The 18,217-nt window shown below is 42.4% G+C and overlaps 1 protein-coding gene across 2 annotated transcripts in view; it reads left to right on the top strand.

Annotated features, from left to right (window-relative positions):
* The first annotated feature begins 1,323 nt into the window (after positions 1–1,323).
* HELLS (helicase, lymphoid specific) overlaps positions 1,324–18,217 on the top strand; it is a 54,309-nt gene continuing 37,415 nt past the window's right edge. The window contains exons 1-6 of one of the 2 annotated variants that reach the window (XM_050802771.1): positions 1,324–1,509; positions 1,935–2,056; positions 8,587–8,709; positions 12,282–12,338; positions 16,770–16,806; positions 16,891–16,955. In XM_050802771.1, coding sequence (XP_050658728.1) covers positions 1,479–1,509; positions 1,935–2,056; positions 8,587–8,709; positions 12,282–12,338; positions 16,770–16,806; positions 16,891–16,955 — 435 coding nt within the window. In that variant the 5' untranslated portion in view covers positions 1,324–1,478. The remainder of the gene's footprint in view (positions 1,510–1,934; positions 2,057–8,586; positions 8,710–12,281; positions 12,339–16,769; positions 16,807–16,890; positions 16,956–18,217) is intronic. The other variant, XM_050802772.1, reaches the window with a different exon arrangement.

Raw genomic sequence — 18,217 nt, forward strand, 5'->3', positions numbered from 1 at the left:
GCACCTGTAGTCTCAGCTACTTGCTAGGCTGAGGTGGGAGGATCAACTGAGCCCAGGAGGCGGAGATTGCAGTGAGCAGAGATCGCGCCATTACGCTGCTGCCTGGGCGACAGAATGAGACCCTATCTTAATAAAATAAAATATAGAGACTAGGTTTCGTTTCTATTTTTTTTTTTTTTTTTTTGAGACGGAGTCTCTCTCAGTTGCTCAGGTTGGAGTGCAATGGCGCGATCTAGGCTCACTGCAACCTCTGCCGCCCGGGTTCAAGCGATTCTTCTGCCTCAGCCTCCCGAATAGCTGGGACTACAGGCGCCTGCCACCGCGCCCGGCTAATTTTTGTATTTTTTAGTAGAGACAGGGTTTCACCATCTTGGCCAGGCTGGTCTTCAACTCCTGACCTCGTGATCCACCCGCCTTGGGCTCCGAAAGTGCTGGGATTGCAGGCGTGAGCCACCGCAGCCAGCCGGTAAACTCTTAAATTTTGTGCAGACACAATCATACAAGTTTTGGGAAGTCAAAATGAAGGAAACAGGTGGTTACATGGCAGGTATATTTAATGCCATACGTCCTAGGAAATTGGAGGTGGGAAAGGGAGCTCTGGAGAGGGAGACAAAGGAAATAGTTGAAAAGGAATGCAAACAAGAAAAGGAGGAATTGAAAGCTGAAGTGAAAACCAGGGGCAAGAAAAGGTCCACTCCTTCCTTCACTGCCCACTCGAATGAATGAATCCTGTTTGGTTTCCTGAATCTTCCTTCTGCTGGCCACTCCGCTTGGTCCATCACTGCTTTCAGCTCGCCCTTACCCTAAACAGCTTTCTTTAACCCAGTCATAATCTTAATATCCTGTTCCTTCTCTCTCCCGTCCCACCCACAAAAAAGCCCTCCTCTTGGTCATTTTTGGGGGATTTTCACTCAAGATGTGAGCCGCGCGCTGCGGGTGCGGCGAGGCTGGCCCTATAAAAATGTTTCTGACATCCTTGTGCGGATACGCAGACTTCTCCACCTATAGGATCACGGGCTAGGGGGTGCTCGATCACAGCTTCGTGTGAAGCCGCCTTGCAAAGTATTAACAGCGCTATCAAATTTTAATTGCGTAGTTCGGAACCATCAGTTAGGTGAGGAAACTGGGTCCTCCACGATCGGCCGCCTCGCCCAATCTCAAAGGATAATTACAGGCTGAGTTCGGCACCAGGACCCAGTTTCCTCCTGGCAGAGGTCCAGGTACAGGCTCACGGTCGCCACGGGTCAGTCTGAGGAAAACCGCAAGCTGCGCCAAATCTCGCGCAGCGGGGCTGGAGGGCGGGCGGGGAATGTAACGTATCGCGAGATGACAGGATTTTCCCGCGAAGTAGAAGCGCGCTTTTTTCCCTGGCGGGGGATTTGGCGAGAAGGCTGGGCCGGCAGAGGCTGTGAGGAATTAGCTCGCGGCATTGCAGGCGCTGAGTGGAGGGGACCCGGTTCCCGGGTGCGTGTCGAGGCATGCCAGCGGAACGGCCCGCGGGCAGCTGCGGTAAGTGAGGAGAACCTTCTTTCGGGCGCGGGTGGCGGCATGCGGGGCTGAGGTGGGCAAGCATGGAGACTGCGGCGGAGCTTGGGGGAGGGAGCCGACCCCGGGCAGGGATTGAGGAGGAAGAGAGGGTTGGGAAACTGCCACGGTGAGTGGAGGAGACCCCGGAATTGCACATATTAGCATGCCGGTGAAGATTTCACATAGGGAACTGCATTTTCCGAGCATCCCGAGTTGTAAACTGTGGTCCAGGCACTTGTAGACTTTGCGAAGACCTACGGTGTCTTCTGAGAGGTGATGCTGGCGTCCCCTGGGTCTTCACCTTGTGCTCCAGTGCATCTCGGGTGGGAGAAGGGCTGTTTCATGTTGGAGTTGAGTAGTTAGTAATTTTTTAAAAACTGCAATTTGGAAGCTTTCTCTCCCGTCAGGCTCCCAGGCTCCAGCAATGGTTGAACAGCTGGACACTGCCGTGATTACCCCGGCCATGCTGGAAGAGGAAGAACAGCTTGAAGCTGCTGGACTAGAGAGAGAGCGGAAGATGCTGGAAAAGGTAATTTAGGCATCAGGTTCGTCGTCGTGAAAGCCCGTGGTAACCTCGGCTTTTACCCGGAGGTGTGGTTTGTGTTCTTTGCTTTCCTATTTAGTGGGCTTTTTCGTAAACTTGAATGAAAACAGCTTTATTACTTGTCGTTTTTGTGTGTTTACAGATACTGCCTTTGAGAATCCTTTCGCACGTGCTTTGAATGGTGTGTTTCTATGAGATGTAGTCTTCGTAGTCCTATCTATTTTAAGGGAGAATTTCAGATTGCTTGTTTAGCCATGAAAAGTCTTTCAAAGTCGATAGTGAGTTTTTTCCTTTGCCATCCTTATTTCCTTTAAAAATTACCTTAAATGTATGTCTAATGGCAAACAGGAATCGCCAAAACCTGCAGAAGTGATGTACTAGACTGAGGGCAGGAGAAGTTAGCATCAGTCAAAGGCTGGGCTGAAATCCAAGTCTAATGATTTCCTTTTAGTGTAGTGCTGTTTTCCACCTAAGTGATCAACTTGCTGTTTGTTTTCCTTTTGGTTTCATGGCCTGTGTATTGCTACATAAGATTCTTTAGCTAAAAATGTGCTGTACTTTTTCAGTGACAAGTTGCTGTAGTTTTCTTGTAGAGAGTATTTTGTAAATTACTAAAAGCAATGTTTAACCTGAAAAATTCTTGTTTATTCTAAAGTCCTACCCTGCTGCTTGATTCAGTCATATGCAAGAAAAAGAATGATAGTTGAGTCTTTAAGTACTGCCTAATAGGTGGTTTTCTTGTGCTTTATTAGCTTATTAAACTCTACCGATATTATGATATAGGTTATTTTTTGTTATCTTCTTTTATATAAGAGGAAACTGAGGGAGAAGGGCACATAGTAAGTGTTGACATCAAATTTCAACTCAGGCTGCCTCCAGAATTTCTGTCCTTAATAATAGTGAATTAACTCATGATTTATAAAACTACTTAAGTTGGAAAATAATGCAGTCCAAAAACGAGTAATGAGGCCGTTGGTTCCATTATCTCAACAATAATTTTTTTGTCAGCATTGTTAATACTTCATGAACATCTATTAGGAGTCATGCATTTTGAATGCTTTATATGTATTTACTCATTGAATCCTCAACTATTCTGTGAAGTAGATGTTCACTATTACTATTACTACTATTAAACTTACTAGTTGAATTACTAGTACAAACAATTGCTATTATTGAACTGCACAACCAAATAGGTTTTATTAGTCATCTTATTTTATAGATGAGGAAACTGAGGCACATAGAAGTTGTTTGGGAGCTACAGTTAGTAAATGGCAGAGCTAATATTCCAGTGTAGGTCATGTGGTTCAAGAATGCACATTTTTTAACTACCATGCTATGCTTTCACTCCAGTAATACTCCTTCTGTTATTACTGATGCTCTCTGGTTGGCTATAACCAGCTAAGGTAATATATTAACACATTTTCTTTTAAGTAAAATCAATACTTTTTGCTTCAGGGTAGATGTGAATTAATAGAATCGAGAGGTCTGACCTGAACCACCTTTGCTCATTCTTTGAATTTTCATAGTACTTTATTACACAGAATTTACCATGATCAAATAAGTAATGATAAATACTTCATATTACTTTTTATTCTTTCTCACTTTGTTTCTTAAGGATGCATCACTTGCTGTTTTGTTTTTGTAGGCTTTGCTCCTGGCACATAGTAGGCAATCAGTAAATGCTTATTGAATAGCTAACGATGATAAAATAGTATTTTATAATATACAAGATTATATACATACACTAAATATACTTATTAGCTATATAACCAGGTGAATTATAAAGTATAGATTCTGGGGCAAGTGACCAGAATGGAATCAACTGAAGAGGTCTAAGATGGATGTGATAATTTTGTTTTCAGTAATGTATCTTCACTTTTATCTTGTTTCTTCTTATATCCATGATGAGTGTTGGGTAGGGAAATAGCATTTAAAGAAAGATATGCCTGAGATTTGACAACAGTACATTTTCAGAAGGCATTATTAGTTCAAGGGATGAAACACTTCATTCACATAATTATGCATCATAGAACCTAAAGAGTAATTTTTAATCCATGTTCAATCCTTCCATTAAAAAAGCATATAGCTGTTTTCGTGGCCTGGCGTGGTGGCTCATGCTTGTAATCCCAGCACTTTGGGAGGCTGATGAGGGTGGATCACCTGAGGTCAGGAGTTCAAGACCAGCCTGACCAACATGGAGAAACCCTGTCTTTACTAAAAATACAAAACTGGCCGGGTGTAGTGGCACATGCCTATAATCCCAGCTGCTAGGGAGGCTGAAGCAGGAGAATCGCTTGAACCTGGGAGGTGGAGGTTTCGGTGAGCCGAGATCATGCCATTGCACTTCACCCTGGGCAACAAGAGTGAAACTCTGTCTCAAAAAAACAAAAAAGTGATTGCCTAGGTGACACTAGAAAATTCTAAGAAAAGTTTTCAGTCTCTCACTACTTGAGATTAATAAACATGTCTTTGGAGGCCAAACAATTCACTATGCAAAGGTAGAGATTCCTTTTCTTTTGGGAGAATGCAGTCTGTATGGGCATGTATTTAGAAGTACTTAACAGAGGAAGAGAGCTATCTTAAGTTCCTTAATGAGAAGCATTTGGCTTTAGGAAATCCTAAGTTTTGTGAGGAGCCTAGAAAATGACTTTGACATTCATTTGCTACAGTTATTTTCTTTGACTTTTCACATGTATTTCCCTTTAAAAGAAGTCATTGTTAGTCTAGGAGATTTGAGTACCGATAATGCCTGTGAAGTGGCGGAGGGGGAAGGCTGGAGTCAGGAGATTTCTTAGAGAGGTAAAAGGATCATAATACGTGTAGGCTAAAATAGAACTCCTCCCACCCCCCAGTAAAAAATCTGGGACTGGTGTTGGGAGAGATAATGGGGTAGATAATGAGGAATTTCTGCCCTCGGTGTCCATTGGCATACTCTGTACTGTAGTTACCCAGAGTTGTTTCCTGCCAGGCACTCAGTGCTTTCAATAGATGAAGTTGCAGTTTGCCATAATATAATAATCAAATTGATAAGAAAAAACAGTGATAGGAAGATATTGAAATACAGACCAGGTTTAAGGATTAACCACTTATATGGTATTATTCTAATATTAATTGTATATTATTGTTCCATGATGGCATCTTAAAGCCTTAGTGATTTTTTTTTTTTTTGAAACAGAGTTTCACTCTTGTTGCCCAGGCTGGAGTGCAATGGCTCAATCTCTGCCTCCCGGGTTCAAGCAATTCTCCTGCCTCAGCCTCCTGAGTAGTTGGGATTACAGGCATGTGCCACCAAGCTTGGCTAATTTTGTATTTTTAGTAGAGATGGGGTTTTTCCACTTTGGTCAGACTGATCTCGAACTCCCGACCTCAGGTGGTCTGCCCGTCTAGTTCTCCTAAAGTGTTGGGATTACAGGCATTAGCCACCATGCCCGGCTGGTTTTTTTTTTTTTTTTTTTTTTAAGAAAAATTTTCTCAGGACCACCAGGCAAGTATTTAGGGTTTGTTTGTTTGTTTGTTTTGAGACGAGTCTCCCTCTGTTGCTAAGGCTGGAGTGCAGTGGCATGATCTTGGCTCACTGCGACCTTCGCCTCCCCGGTTCAAGCGATTCTTCTGCCTCAGCCTCCCAAGTAGCTAGGACTACAAGCACGTGCCACCACGCCTGGCTAATTTTTTTTGTATTTTTAGTAGAGACGTGGTTTCAACATACTGACCAGCCTGGTCGCAAACTCCTGACCTCGTGATGTGCCTGCCTCGACTTCCCAAAGTGCTGGGATTACAGGCGTGAGCCACCGTGCCTGGCTGTATCTAGTTATTTTAAAAATATGTGCTGGCCAGGCACCGGCACATACAAAAATTAGCTGCGCATGGTGGCAGGCGCCTGCAATCCCAGCCTTACTAGGGAGGCTGAGGCAGAGAATTGCTTGAACCCGGGCGGAGGTGGGGGCGGGGGCGGAGGCGGGGGCCAGCCAAGATTGCGCCACTGCACTCCAGCCTGGGCAGAAGGAAAATGTAAGGCAATATAAAATGATATCTTAGAGATATTGACAAGCTGGAGCAGCAAAACTACCGAAGTGCTAGGGCATCATTTAGAGTATAAAAATGAGCTTATATCCCGCATTTCAAACACTCTGTAAATGCTCAGTTACTTTTCTCTAAGTTGAAACCACCAATTACTGGGGAAAGGGGCAGTTAGATTTTATTGGTTGACTTTGTGTTTTCATTTATCCTTGTTGAAAAGTAGGGGAGTTGGTTTAGTTGAGAAAACAAAATACTAAAAAATCTGCCACTAAACTCTTTTAAGAGTTTGTCTAGACTGTATAAAATGAAAGATATCTACTATGTAATCTCTGAAAGTATTTTTAATTCTAAAGTTAAGTGTGATTTTTAGTGCTGTTGCTGAGGCCAATGTTGCTGAATTCAGGAACTTCTACAGTAATTGACAAAACTTGAGTTCTTCTGCTCTCATTTATCTAATCCTTCAGACCCCTCAGATGTTATCTATTTCCTGAAATCTGACTTCTCTGATCTTAGTGATTCTTAGACTTTTCCAGGATTTAGATAGTATTGTACAGTTTGCTGCTATGTGTATCTGTCTTTAATACTTGTTGTTTTCAGATATATTAATGCCTCATTTGTTGTATAAATCAGACTTTCTGTCTTCTACCAGTTATGTAATTTATATAATTGTTGCAGTACATGTTTGTTGATTTACTAGGCTGGATTGATGTTACAGAATTGGTAATCTTGGTTGGGCATGGTGGCACATGCCTATAATCCCAGTACTTTAGGAGGACAAGGCAGATGAATCTCTTGAGTTTAGGAGTTGGAGACCTGCCTTAGCAATAAAGCGAAACCCTGCCTCTACAAAAAAAAATACAAAAATTAACAGGGCATGGTGGCATCTGCCTAGAGTCCCAGCTACTTTGGAGGCTGAGGTGGGAGGGTCCTTTGATCCTGGGATTTCAAGGCTTCAGTAAGCTGCAATTGCACCATTTACAGCATGAGACCCTGCCTTAAAAAATGGGGTGCGGATGTTTTTTTTTTTTTTTTTTGAGACGGAGTCTTGCTGTGTCACCCAGGCTGGAGTGCAGTGGCGCGATCTCGGCTCACTGCAAGCTCCGCCTCCCGGGTTTACGCCATTCTCCTGCCTCAGCCTCCGAGTAGCTGGGACTACAGGCGCCCGCCACCACGCCGGGCTAGTTTTTTGTATTTTTAGTAGAGACGGGGTTTCACCATGTTCGCCAGGATGGTCTCGATCTCCAGACTTCGTGATCCACCCGCCTCGGCCTCCCAAAGTACTGGGATTACAGGCTTGAGCCACCGCGCCCGGCCTAGGGTGCGGATGTTAATCTTGGCTAGATGTCTGTTTTGATTGTTAGGATGAATTGTGTTCATAGTATTTTTCTAAAATGTTCTATCCAGATAAACTTGTTTATTCATCTCAAACAGGGAGAGACTCTGAAAACTTGTCTTAGAATTTCCTAGTGTCACCTAGGCAGTTACTTTTTATGAGGGTCAAGTGCAAAATTAATCAAAAATTTCTCTTCTCTGTACGTAACAAGGTAATGTAATAACACGGAACCACAACATCAGTGTTTTAGCAAATTACACACTTAAGATTGAAAATGGCTACATTTTTTTTTTTTTTTTTTTTTGAAATGGCGCCTCTTTCACCCAGGCTGGAGCGCGGTGGTATCATCTCAGCTCACTGCAACATCGACTTCCCGGGTTTAAGCAATTCTCCTGCCTCAGCCTCCTGAGTACCTGGGACTACAGGCATGTGCCACCACGTCCAGCTAATTTTTATATTTTTAGTAGAGATGGGGTTTCACCATTTTGGCCAGACTGGTCTCAAACTACTAACTTCAGGTGATCCATGCTCTTCGGCCTCCCAAAGTGCTGGGATTACAGGTGTGAGCCACCGTGCCTCGCCCCAATTTTTTTTTTTTTTTTAATTGATATAGAGTTTTGCTCTTGTTTGGAGTGCAGTGGTGTGATCTCAGCTTACTGCAACCTCTGCCCCCTCCCCGGGTTCGAGTGATTCTCCTACCTCAGCCTCCCAAATAGCTGGGATTACAGGCATGCGCCACTACGCCTGGCTAATTTTGTATTTTTAGTCGGGACGGAGTTTCTCCATGTTGGTCCGACTGGTCTCGAACTCTCGACCTCAGGTGATCCTCCCGCTTTGGCCTCCCAAAGTGCTGGGATTACAGGTGTGAGCCAGTGAGCCACCGGACCCGGCCTTCAGTTGTTTTTTAAATAGACCTTCCAACTCAGTAGATGCCAGAAACCATGTGTTCAATATTTGAAATTATAATATTTTGATATACAAACTGCATCTATCAGATTGCCTGTTGAACCCAAAAACTTTTCTTTTTAACAGTTATTCCAGTTTTTGGTTTGAAAAAGTGTTTGGTTTAAAAGTTACTTTAGCCATTTTTATTAAACTTTATGCCAAAAAAAATCAATGTATGTCAGAAAGTGTTCATAATTATGGAAGTTTTCTCTTTGGATAGGCTCGCATGTCTTGGGATAGAGAGTCGACAGAAATTCGGTACCGTAGACTTCAACATTTGCTTGAAAAAAGCAATATCTACTCCAAATTTTTGTTGACGAAAATGGAACAGCAACAATTAGAGGTATGTATATGTAACTGACTATAAGTGAAAGCTTAAAAAAATTTAAAAATAGCTTTATTGAAGTGTACATTATATACACTAAAATATACAGATTTTAAGTGTACAGTTTGCTGAGTTTGACTAGTAAATATATAGATCTGTGTAACCACCAGCACAATCAAGACACAGTGCATTTCCATGAACTCCAAAAAATTGTCTTGTGCTGATAGTGATCCCAATGGCTGGTGTCCAGCAACCACAGTGCTTTCTGTCACTATAGACCAGTATTGTTTTTTCCTAGAAAATTGTATAAATGAAATCATGGTATTGTGCTTTTGTGAGTAAATAGTTGGTCTTCATCACCATTTGCTGGTATACAACTCTTAAAATCCTTGGAATCTTCAACGTTGTGTTTTTTTTTTGTTTTTTTTTTTTTAATGCTAATGATCAGTGGCTAGCAGCCCTTAGGTAGCTTCAGGATGGAAGCCTATGAAAGAGAAAGCCTGGATTAGAGGGTTGGGATTTAGCCTCACCCTCAACCTTGAGGGAAAAAAGGGGGACTGAAAGTTAAGTTGTTCACCAGTGGTCATGATTGAATCAATCATGTCTATGTTATGAAGCCTTCATTAAAAACCCAAAAGGGCTGGGCGTGGCTCATGTCTGTAATCCCAGCACTTTGGGAAGCCTAGGTGGGTGGATTTCTTGAGCCCGGAAGTTTGAGACCAGCCTGGGTAACATGACAAAACCCTATCTCTGATAGACAGATTAGCTAGGTAAGGTGGCATGTGCCTCTAGTCCCAGCTACTTGGGAGGCTGAGGCAGGAGGAGGCTTGAGCCAAGGAGATTGAGGCTGCAATGAGCTGTGATGGCACCACTGCATTCTAGCCTGGGTGACAGAGCAAGACCCTGTCTCAAAAATAAAACACAACAGGCTGGGGGCTGTGGCTTACCCCTCTGATCCCAGCACTTTGGGAGGCCATGGTAGGTGGATCACTTGAGCCCAGGAGTTCGACACCAGCCTGAGTAACGTAGTGAAAACCCGTCTCTGCCAAAAATATGAAAATTAGCCGGTCATGGTGGTGTGTGCCTGTGACCCCAGCTACTTGGGAGGCTGAGGCAGGAGGATCGCTTGAACCTGGGAGGCGGAGGTTGCAGTGAGCCGAGATTGTACCACTGGAGCACACCATCATGTCTGTCTTATTTTTGTATTTTTGGTAGAGACACAGTTTTGCCGTGTTGCCAAGGCTTGTCTAGAACTCCTGGGCTCAAGTGGTCTGCTTACCCTGGCCTCCCAAAGTGTAGGATTACATGTGTGAGCCACTGCGCCCGGACTATCATATTCTTTATAATAAACCAATAAACTTTAGTGTTTCTTTGAGTTCTGTAAGCTCCTCCAGCAAATTAGTCAAACCCAAAGAGGGGCTTGTGGGAACCCTGATTTATAGCTGTTCAGTCAGAAGCACAGGTAAAGTGACTTGGGCCTTGTGATTGGCATCTGGAACTGGTAGGTAAAGTCTTGGGGACTGAACCCTCAACCTATGGGGTATGGTGCTGTCACCCGGTAGATGATGTCAGAATTTAATTACAATAGAGGACACCTAGCCGGTGTCACTGCAGAAATGCTTTTTGGTGTATAGGGAAAACCCTCACACATTGGGTCACAGAAGTCTTTTGTGTTGATTGTTGAGTGTGTAGGGAGAAACTGAGTTTTTTTTTTCTCAATATTCTTGCACATATGCATTCTTTGTCTTGTTACTTTTGCTCAGTGTATTTTTGAGATTAATTCATGTCATGTTTTTCTGTAGGTTATTCTTTTTATTCCTGAGAAGGATTCCATTAAGAAATGTCGTTATTGGAGTGTAATTGACATACACTAAACTGCACATATTTAAAATGTACAATTCCCTAAGTTTTGATATAGGGATATACTTGTGAAGACATAACAATCATGATAGTGGACATACCCACTGATTCCAAAGAATTCTTTCGGCTCATTTATAATTCTTCTTTCCCATCCCTACCCCATGTTCTATCCACAGATAGCCAATTGATCGGTTTTCTGTTATTATAGGTTCATTTGCATTTTCTGTTGGTGATGTGTTCTTTTAGCTTTCATATATCTGAATGTCTTCACTTACCTTCGTTTTTGAAATACATTTTTACTGGTAAAGAATTGTTTTTCTTTAGTACTTTATTTCTTAGAGTACTTTAAAGATGTTTCACTGTCTCCTAGCTTATGTTGTTTCTGAAAAGTGAAAGTCCTGATAATATCTATATGTCTGTAAGCAGTTTGATTGCCTCCCTCAATCCCATTACCTTTCAGACCTGTCTCCAGATGTGTTTCCTGTCTTGGGCTTTTGCCCTTGCTATTTTATGCCTGGAACCTTCTTCCTCTAAATAACTGCATGGCTTAACTTCATCTTCAAGCCTTGACTTAAATGGTTTCTAGATGAGACCTGCCCTCACAATTTTAAGAAAGTTGCTGACACACCTGATTCTCTTTACCTTGTTCTGTTCTTCCCATTGCACTTTTCATCTGATATACATCTTTTTTTGTATTTATTGTTTGTCTTTCTACTAGACTGTTATGAAGATTTAAAAACTTGTGCAAATTGAGAGAATACAGTAAGTCCCTGTGTTCCCATCACCCACATTTACCAATTATCAGTTTCAATTTTGCTGTGTTTATAAAATCTCCTTTTTCCTTTGTTTGAAACCCTTTTATTGCTTTTTTATGATAAAGTAAAACAAATGGAAAAACAAATATTCAACTTAATGAGTTACACAGCATCTACCCCTTTCATCACCTCTTGGAAATGGTTTGAATTTTTGGTGTCTTTTAAACATTTGTAAGAGTATGTCTAGAATAGCTTTTAGTCTAGGAATAAGTTGATCCCTTTCTTGAGCACTCTACTTGATGCCCTTTATATTAAGAGGACTTTCCACTTTGGCTGAGAGAATGTGAGGTATACCTTATTATGCCTGACCCCTTGGAACATGAGCCTTTCCACCTACTTCTTTCTGGTGACTTTTCTCCTGGCCTTGGTTACCATGCACTTACCAGTAGTCAGCCCGAGAGAGAGGTAACAGTAGTCAGCCCGAGAGAGAGGTAACAGCTGCCTTTGTGCAGCTCTGTCCTCTCTGGTACTTGACCCTGGGAATGCTACTGCTTTGTTTTTTAAGTTTTTTGTTTTTTAAGTTTTGGGTTCTGTCTCCTCAACACAAAGAGACTGTTGGGCTCTGTTTGGAGTTTTCTCCATTATTTGTACTTTAAAATTGTATCAGGCAGTAAGCTGGGCAGTCAGAAGATTAACCTTGTTTCCCTTTTGTCAATGTTTATAGTTCGTTACTGCATGTTGTCTGAAAACCACTGTTTAATAAATTTTATCTGGATTTTAGTTTAAGGCAGGATGGTAAATCTGTCCCATTAGTCCATAAAGGCTTGTTGAAGTACAAGTTCCTCCCTGTTTTTTAATTATGATAGACCTTAGTTTCTCATTGTAAACATAAGTTATTTGATAATTGATACGCGTTTTTTTTTTTTTTTAATGGTGCACTTCCCACTTGTGACATAAGAAAAAATTATCTTACAGGAACAGAAGAAGAAAGAAAAATTGGAGAGAAAAAAGGAGTCTTTAAAAGTTAAAAAGGTAATATAACCAGCCAGAATATTTTTTTTTTTTTTTTTTTTTTTTTTGAGACGGAGTCTTGCTCTGTAGCCCAGGCTGGAGTGCAGTGGCCGGATCTCAGCTCACTGCAAGCTCCGCCTCCCGGGTTCACGCCATTCTCCGGCCTCAGCCTCCCGAGTAGCTGGGACTACAGGCGCTGCCACCTCGCCCGGCTATTTTTTGTATTTCTTAGTAGAGACGGGGTTTCACCGTGTTAGCCAGGATGGTCTCGATCGCCTGACCTCGTGATCCGCCCATCTCGGCCTCCCAAAGTGCTGGGATTACAGGCTTGAGCCACCGCGCCCGGCCCAGAATATTTTTTATGTCATTTAAATATTGAAGAAATACTTTTGTATTCTTCTGACTTTTTTGATCATCTGTTTAACTTTAACTTTTTTTTGGTTTTTTTTTTTTTTTGAGATGGAGTCTCGCTCTGTCGCCTCATCTCACTGCAAGCTTCGCCTCCTGGGTTCACGCCATTCTCCCGTCTCAGCCTCCCAAGTAGCTGGGACTACAGGCGCCCGCCACCACGCCCGGCTAATTTTTTGTATTTTTAGTAGAGACGGGGTTTCACCGTGTTGGCCAGGATGGTCTTGATCTCCTGACCTCGTGATCCACCCGCCTCGGCCTCCCAAAGTGCTGGGATTACAGGCATGAGCCACCACGCCCAGCCTGTTTTCTCTCTCTCACAACAGTTCTTATTAGGTAGAGGTACTTTTCTCCCCCATTTTACATAAATAGGCTGATGCAAGGAGATAAAGAACAGTCATTCTTCATTATTCAAGGATTCTATGTTTGTGAATTTGCCAACTCACTTAAATTTATTCGTAACCCCAGAGTCAAGATTCCTAACACCGTCATGGTCATTTTTGGACATGCTTATGTTCAGAGCAGCAAATAATTTTAGTCTTCCAATACATATGTTCCAAGCTCAGCTCAAACATGGGTTGCTACTGTATGTATGTCAAGCATATGTCCTTCTCATGGTCTTCATTTAGCACCATGATTTTTGCATTTTTGTGTGCTTTTCCTGGTGATTTTGCTGTTAAAATGGCCCCCAAGTGTACCAAAGTGCTATCTAGTGTTTCTAAGTACAAAAAAGCTGTGCCATATGGAGAAAGTGTGTCTTGGGTAAGCTTCATTTAGGCATGAGGTACAGTGCTGTTGGCCATGAGTTCAATTTTTATTTTATTTTATTTTTATTTTTATTTTTATTTTTTTGAGACAGAGTCTTGCTCTGTCGCCCAGGCTGGAGTGCCGTGGCGTAGTCTCAGCTCACTGCTACCTCCACCTCCTGGGTTCAAGCAATTCTTCTGCCTCAGTCACCCGAGTAGCTGGGACTACAGGTGTGTGCCACCATGCCTGGCTAATTTTTGTATTTTTAGTAGAGACGGGGTTTCACCATATTGGACGGGCTGGTTTCGAACTCCTGACCTCGTGATCTGCCCACCTCGGCCTTCCAAAGTGCTGGGATTACAGGCGTGAGCCACTGTGCTTGGACATAATATGTTCAGTATTAATCAACATATATATTAAATAAGATATCTTTAAAAACAGAAACACAAAGAAAACAGGGTTGTGTATTGTTGGTTGAAAATGTCATAACCAGAGTCAGGAACCCAATTGTATTTTTCCTAGGGGCAATAAGTCATTAGTCATAGTGATTTTATTGAACCACAAGTACTGCAGATAATGAGAGCTGACTCTCATTATCTGAAATGAGAATTGCTGAAAATTATGGATTTGAACCCAGGATTAGTTTAAGAACTTCTACTTAGCTTCTATGCTAAACTGCCTTTATTTTTATTTATTTATTTTTTTGAGATGTAGTCTCACTCTGTCACATAGGCTGGAATGCAGTGGCGTGATTTCGGCTCACTGCAACCTCCACCTCCTGGGTTCAAGCAATTTTTTGCCTCAGCCTCCCAAGTAGCTGGGATTACAGGCGCCTGCCGCCACACCTGGCTAATTTTTGTATTTTTAGTAGAGACAGGGTTTCACCATCTTGGCCAGGCTGGTCTTCAACTCCTGATCTCATGATCCTCTTGCCTTGGCCTCCGAAAGTACTGAGATTAAGTCCAGTTATTTGATTCTTAGGCTAGTTAATGGTGATGTTAAAATGCCTGATAAAGTATTTTGCAGACTATTTTGCAACAAAACCCATTATTTAAAACTGGTAATACTGCTAGGTGTGGTGGCTCACGCCTTTCCCAGCACTTTGGAAGTCTGAGGCAGATGGATTCCTTGAGGCCAGGAGTTCGAGACCAGCCTGGTCAACATGGTGAGACCCTGTCTCTGCTAAAAATACAAAAAATTAGCTGGGCGTGGTGATATGTGCCTGTAGTCCCAGCTACTTGGGAGGCTGAGGCACGAGTATCACTTGAACACAGTTGGCAGAGGTTGCAGTGAGCCAAGACTGTGTCACTGTACTCTAGTCTGGGCCATAGAGGGAGACTCTGTTCCTAAATAAATAAATAAATAAATAAAACTGGTAATACTGAGTCTACTGAGAGAGAGTATTAAAAAAATAAAAATGGGCTGGGCATGATGGCTCATATCTGTAATCCCGGATCACCTGAGGTCAAGAGCTGGCGACCAACCTGGCCAACATGGTGAAACCCAGTCTCTACCAAAAACACAAAAATTAGACGGGTGTGATGGCAGGTACCTGTAATCCCAGCTACTTGGGAGGCTGACAGGAGAATCACTTGAACCTGGGAGGCGGAGGTTGCAGTGAGCTGAGCTCATGCTACTGGACTCCAGCCTGGGTGACAGAGCAAGACACCATCTCTAAAAAAACAAAAAACAAAAAAACCGCTGATTCTTGACTCACTTGCTAATTTCAGAGACCTAGAGCTTTTCAGATTTTTATTTTCATAGAGACAAGGCTTCACTGTGTTGCCCAGGCTGGTCTCGAACTCCTGGGCTCAAGCTGTCCCCCACACCCACACCTTGGCTCCCAAAGTGCTGGGATTACAGGCATGAGCTAGCACAACTGGCCTTACCTAGGGGTTTTGAACAACATGTTTTTATTTATATGATAATTTTACTGGCTTAGTCATTTATTCCCTGCTCTTGAACCTGTTAATTTTAATATATCCTTCACTTAATTCCACCTAGCTGTTTATATAAGGGTTTTGATTTTTTTCCCCTCTGCTTTTTTCTTAAAGGTGTCAACTGTTCTGCCTACTCTAATGGCACCAGTCCTTTTTCGGTATTTTCTTGTTTAATCTTCAGACTTTGTAACTTAATTTAAAAATTCATTATATATATATTTTTGTCATTTTATCATACATATTGTTCACCTATTCTTGATATAATAGTTTCCCAACTCTTATTTTGAAACTTAAAAAAATTTTTAGAGGCGATGTCTCAGTAGCCCAGGCTAGAGTTCAATAGCTCCATAGTAGTTCACTACAGCTTTGAACTCCTGGGGTCAAGCCATCTTCCCACCTCAGCCTCCTGAGTAGCTGAAACTACAGGTGCACACCACCATGTTCAGCTAATTTCTACATTTTTTAAAGAGATGGGGATCTTGCTTTGTTGCCCAAGCTGGTCTTGCACTCCTGACTTCAAGCAGTCTACTACCTAGTCCTTCTAAAGTGCTGGGATTATAGGCGTGAGCCACTGCACCTGGCCAGAAACTGTTTCTTAACATCTCATTTCCCTTACCTTCCTCACTAATAATTTTCAGTTAGTATTCTCTTTTATTTCTGCTTTGGGTTATATTTAATGTATGAATTTCATTCACAATGAATATTCCTTCAATTCCCTACCTATTGAATATCTTTAGCGTAATGTATAAAGATGTACATGGTATTTCTAAATAAAAATGCCAACTGTGGGCTGAGCGCAGCGCCTCACGCCTGTAATCACAGCGCTTTGGGAGGCCTAGGCGGGTGGATCACCTAAAATCAGGAATTCAAGAGCAGCCTGGCCAAAATGGTGAAACCCCATCTCTACTAAAAATACAAAAATTAGCCGGGTATGGTGGCAGGTACCTGTAATCCCAGCTACTCGGGAGGTTGAGGCAGGGGAATCTCTTGAACCTGGGAGGCAGAGGTTGCAGTGAGCCGAGATTGTACCATTGCACACTAGCCCGGGCAACAAGAGTGAAACTCCGTCTCCAAAAAACAAACGAAATGCCAGCTGTGTTTAATTTTGAAATTTCTCTTCTAAATGGAAAAATAATGGACAGAAGTAGAACCGTTGGGAAAAAGCAGAGATTATGAACAAGTTGTAGTAGGGAAATACCGAAAATATTACATGTAGGTAAGTATAATAGTGAAAAACTATATGTGAATGTGGCTCAACTGCAAGAAACATTTTTTCCTCAAGTTAATCAGTGCCTTTTAATGTATAATATTATAAAGTTCATTAGTAAAATCAGTATTCTGAATCCTTGTTTTGTAGGGTAAAAATTCAATCGATGCAAGCGAAGAGAAGCCAGGTAAACATCCTTATTCTAGTTTTGAATAATACATGTTTATATTTCTATTTTAATTGCTATCAAAAATAAAATTTTTTTTTATAGTTATGAGGAAAAAAAGAGGAAGAGAAGATGAATCATACAATATTTCAGAGGTCATGTCAAAAGAGGTAAAAATAAAAGGGAGAGGGTACCTAACATTTGATGTTGAGTAAAATGTAGGTTTTAAACTACCTTAAAGCTGTAAGGATTGAATATTCAATATCACATCAAATATGTTTTTAATTTAATATTATATATCATTTATAGATGAAGTTGCCAAAATGTTTGAAGCTATCTACCAACCTACAGTAGACTTGAGACTAATCTGAAACTAATGTCATCTGACCTTCATAGACTTTTTTTTTTTTTTTTTGAGGTGGAGCTCTGTGGTCCATGCTGCCTTGGCTCACTGCAACCTCCACCTCACGGGTTCAAGCGATTCTCTTGTCCCAGCCTCCCAAGTAGCTGGGATAACAGGTGCCCACCACCACGCCTGGCTAATTTTTGTATTTTTAGTAGAGATGGGGTTTCACCATGTTGGCCAGGCTGGTCTTGAACTCCTGACTTAAGGTGATCTGCCCACCTCGGTCTCCTAAAATGCCAGATTACAGGCGTGAGCCATTGCGCACGTCCTCACTTAAGTGGCAAATAGATTTACACCTTTAGGTTGTTCTGGTTTTCTTTTCTTTCCTTCTTCTGTTTCCTTCCTTCCTTCCTTTCTGCCTTTCTAGCTTCCTTCTTTTTTTTTCTTCTTTTCTTTTTTTGAGACAGGGTATCACTCTGGGACTCAGGCTGGAGTGCAGTGGCACAATCATGGCTCACTGCAGCGTCAACCTCGGGCTCAAGTGATCCTTCTACCTCAGCCCCCTGAGTAGCTGGGACTACAGGTGTGTGACACCATGCACAGCTGGCTAATTTTTACATTTTTTGTAGCGATGAGGTCTCATGTTGCTTAGGCTGCTCTTGAACTCCTGGGTTCAAACGATCCTCTTGCTTTAGCCCCCCAAACTGCTGAAGAGTACATGTGTGAGCCAGTGTGCCCAGCTTTATGCTGGTTTTCTTTTTTTTGGGGGAGGCGGGTGGGGGTGAGACAGAGATTTACTGTTGTTGCCCAGGCTGGAGTGCAATGGTGCAGTCTCAGCTCACCGCATCCTCCGCCTCCCAGGTTCAAGCGTTTCTCCTGTCTCAGCCTCCTGAGTAGCTGGGATTACAGGCATGTGCCACCACGCCCAGCTAATTTTGTTTTTTTAGTAGAGATGGGGTTTCACCGTGTTGCCCAGACTGATCTTGAACTCCTGACCTCAGGTGGTCCGCCTGCCTCGGCCTCCCAAAGTGCTGGGATTACAGTCATGAGCCACTGCTCCCGGCCTATGCTGGTTGCTTTATTTGG

Source organism: Macaca thibetana, chromosome 9 (genome assembly GCF_024542745.1).
Source record: "Macaca thibetana thibetana isolate TM-01 chromosome 9, ASM2454274v1, whole genome shotgun sequence".
In the NCBI taxonomy this organism is placed as follows: Eukaryota; Metazoa; Chordata; class Mammalia; order Primates; family Cercopithecidae; genus Macaca; species Macaca thibetana.